This window comes from Arachis duranensis, chromosome 5 (genome assembly GCF_000817695.3).
Source record: "Arachis duranensis cultivar V14167 chromosome 5, aradu.V14167.gnm2.J7QH, whole genome shotgun sequence".
Taxonomy (NCBI): domain Eukaryota; kingdom Viridiplantae; phylum Streptophyta; class Magnoliopsida; order Fabales; family Fabaceae; genus Arachis; species Arachis duranensis.
Window position 1 is genome coordinate 106025157 of NC_029776.3, and position 2315 is coordinate 106027471.

General features: G+C 31.4%; 2 protein-coding genes across 3 annotated transcripts in view; both read left to right on the top strand.

Moving 5' to 3' along the window:
• The window catches only part of LOC107491066 (extensin-3), a 2131-nt gene extending 1619 nt beyond the window's left edge, over nucleotides 1–512 (top strand). For both annotated transcript variants that reach the window (XM_016111834.3, XM_052262334.1), the window contains one exon: nucleotides 157–512. The gene's annotated coding sequence lies outside the window, so the exon portion shown is untranslated. The remainder of the gene's footprint in view (nucleotides 1–156) is intronic.
• A 1512-nt stretch (nucleotides 513–2024) lies between these two features.
• Nucleotides 2025–2315, top strand: part of LOC127747704 (protein SET DOMAIN GROUP 41) — a 2714-nt gene continuing 2423 nt past the window's right edge. The window contains exon 1 of the mRNA XM_052261881.1: nucleotides 2025–2248. Within this exon, the coding sequence (XP_052117841.1) occupies nucleotides 2025–2248 (224 nt within the window). The remainder of the gene's footprint in view (nucleotides 2249–2315) is intronic.

The following is a 2315-nucleotide window of genomic DNA, read 5'->3' on the forward strand; positions in this document are numbered from 1 at the left end:
AATTAGACAACAACAAATTTGTACAATAAAAATATTTAAAATTTAAAATTATAAATATTAATTTTTTATTGATTAATTATTAATAATTTTTTTTATTGTTTCCTGACCAGGGACAAATTGATTAATAATATGTGTTGATATGTCTCTATTTTGTAGGGTTTCAAGAATATTTCAAATAAATAAAGTGATGGATATAGCAGAATGAATGAAGCACTTCAACATTATTATACGAGAAATCCATGGGAAACAAAGTTTCCGCATTTTGTTTTGTTTACATAAGAAAAAGAAGTGTCAAAATGTTTTCTTTATAATATGATTGGTTCCAGTCCAATAATTTCCTTTTGTATGTTTCCCTTTCTATATTAAAATTCTTAATTATTATTGTGTGTTTGCGGAGTTGTAAGGCACTGCTTTGGCAAGTGTCATTGACAATTACATGCATTTCTTGTGGTTATAATGGTTTCCAAGCCAATTTTATAATTTAAATAAATAAAATTTCCTCATTATTTGCATATTATTTATTTGCTTTAGAATTAGTCCGAATCTCCAATATACACTCCGCATCACTTAAATATTCTCATTTAAAGCAAAAAAAATTTAAATTTATATCCAAGTTTTATTACAAGTTAATACATATATAATTAAAATAAAAGTAAAATGAGAAATAAATTTTTAAAATTTATATTTTGGACAAATTATTCTATAAAAAAACATTGTATTTAATTATTGTCTCAATATAAATGAGATAAAGGTAAAAATACACAAGAGTATATAAACATAAGAAAATATTAATTTTATGTTGTGTTTGGTAAGTTAGATAAAACTAAAAAATTATAAAAAAAATTAGTTTTTCAAAGTTAAAAATTTGTGTCTCTATATTTTAAAAAGACACAAAATACATATTTTTAAAAAGTGTATATTTTAATAAGTATTTGTGTATGATTATATCCTTCATAATTTTTGTCTTAGTAAATAAACAATATATATGTATTCCCGTGTACTCTCTTATCTATGTTTCGATAAACCAAGGTTTATAAAATTGGACCAATCATTAAACCGCTCTAGTTACTGATTTATTGGTTTATTAGTCTAACCACTCCAACTAGTGGTTCAACTAGATAAATCGTTTTAGAATAGAATAATAAATAAATTATAAGGTGCTTTATACATGTAAGCTTATTAGAAATATGTAAAACTCTAAAAACATGAGAAAGTACCAGTTGAAAGCTTCCAAATACAATTGTTACCAAATATATATGTCCTTTATATAAGGTTAAATTTAAATGGAAGAGCATCTTATGTGCAATACATCATAGAGGTCACATTCAATAATTTTATTGACTTGAAGCTCATTAAAAAAACAAATAAAAATTAAAATTCCTTGATTCTTTGGCAACCAAATGATTGAAAAGATAAGTGAACATAGACCAAATATGCAGGGATTGAGCAGACGGACGACGACAACTATTGGTGGAGGCTAGGGTTTGCTTTTTTTGGTAGAGGCTAGGGTTTGATGAAGGAAGGAGTTGGAGAAGGGGAGAATGGGGGATAACACGCAACTTTTTCCCTTCAAGGAAGGAAACGAGGTCGTTTTCTGTGAACCGGCCGGGTTCCGATCCGGTCCGACTTGTTGGTAACCGGCCGATTCAACGGTTTTTGAACAATTTTTAATTTTGCAGTTTTGCATGTTGGACCAGACCGTTTTTTTGTCGGTTTCTGATTGAACCGGTTCGATCGGCCAATCCGGTCCAATTTTTATAACATTGCGATAAACATATTTACCATCACTAGCAGAACCAACTGCAGCTACTAACAGCACAATCACCAGTAGAACAACAGAACCAGCAAATCAGCTGCAGTAGCATCATCATTAACAGAACCACCACGCGAAGCAGCATCATCATCAATAGAACTACCACCCGACCGAAGCACTATCATACCAGTCGAACCAACATCATCATTAACAGAACCAATTGTCCAGCTCCCTAAAGAAGCAGATAAGAGATTCGAACGGAGCGTAGTAGATGGAGGTTTCGACGCCTCGGTCAATGGCTACTCCCGCTAGTTCTACGAAGCATTTATCCATAATGTCCGGTTCTAAGATTTTGAGAAACCCTCTCGGTGATGAAGAGATTTGGAAACGCCTTAAGAAATCTGGATTTAACGAGGAATCGATTAAGCAGAAAGACAAAACTGCCCTTATTGCTTCCATCACCAAGCTCGAAGCTATACTAAAAGTATTTGCAATGTAGCTAATTCTTTAACTAGTTGTGGCTCCTCCCATCAGCTCATCCGATAAGTTGCAGAAATTTCTC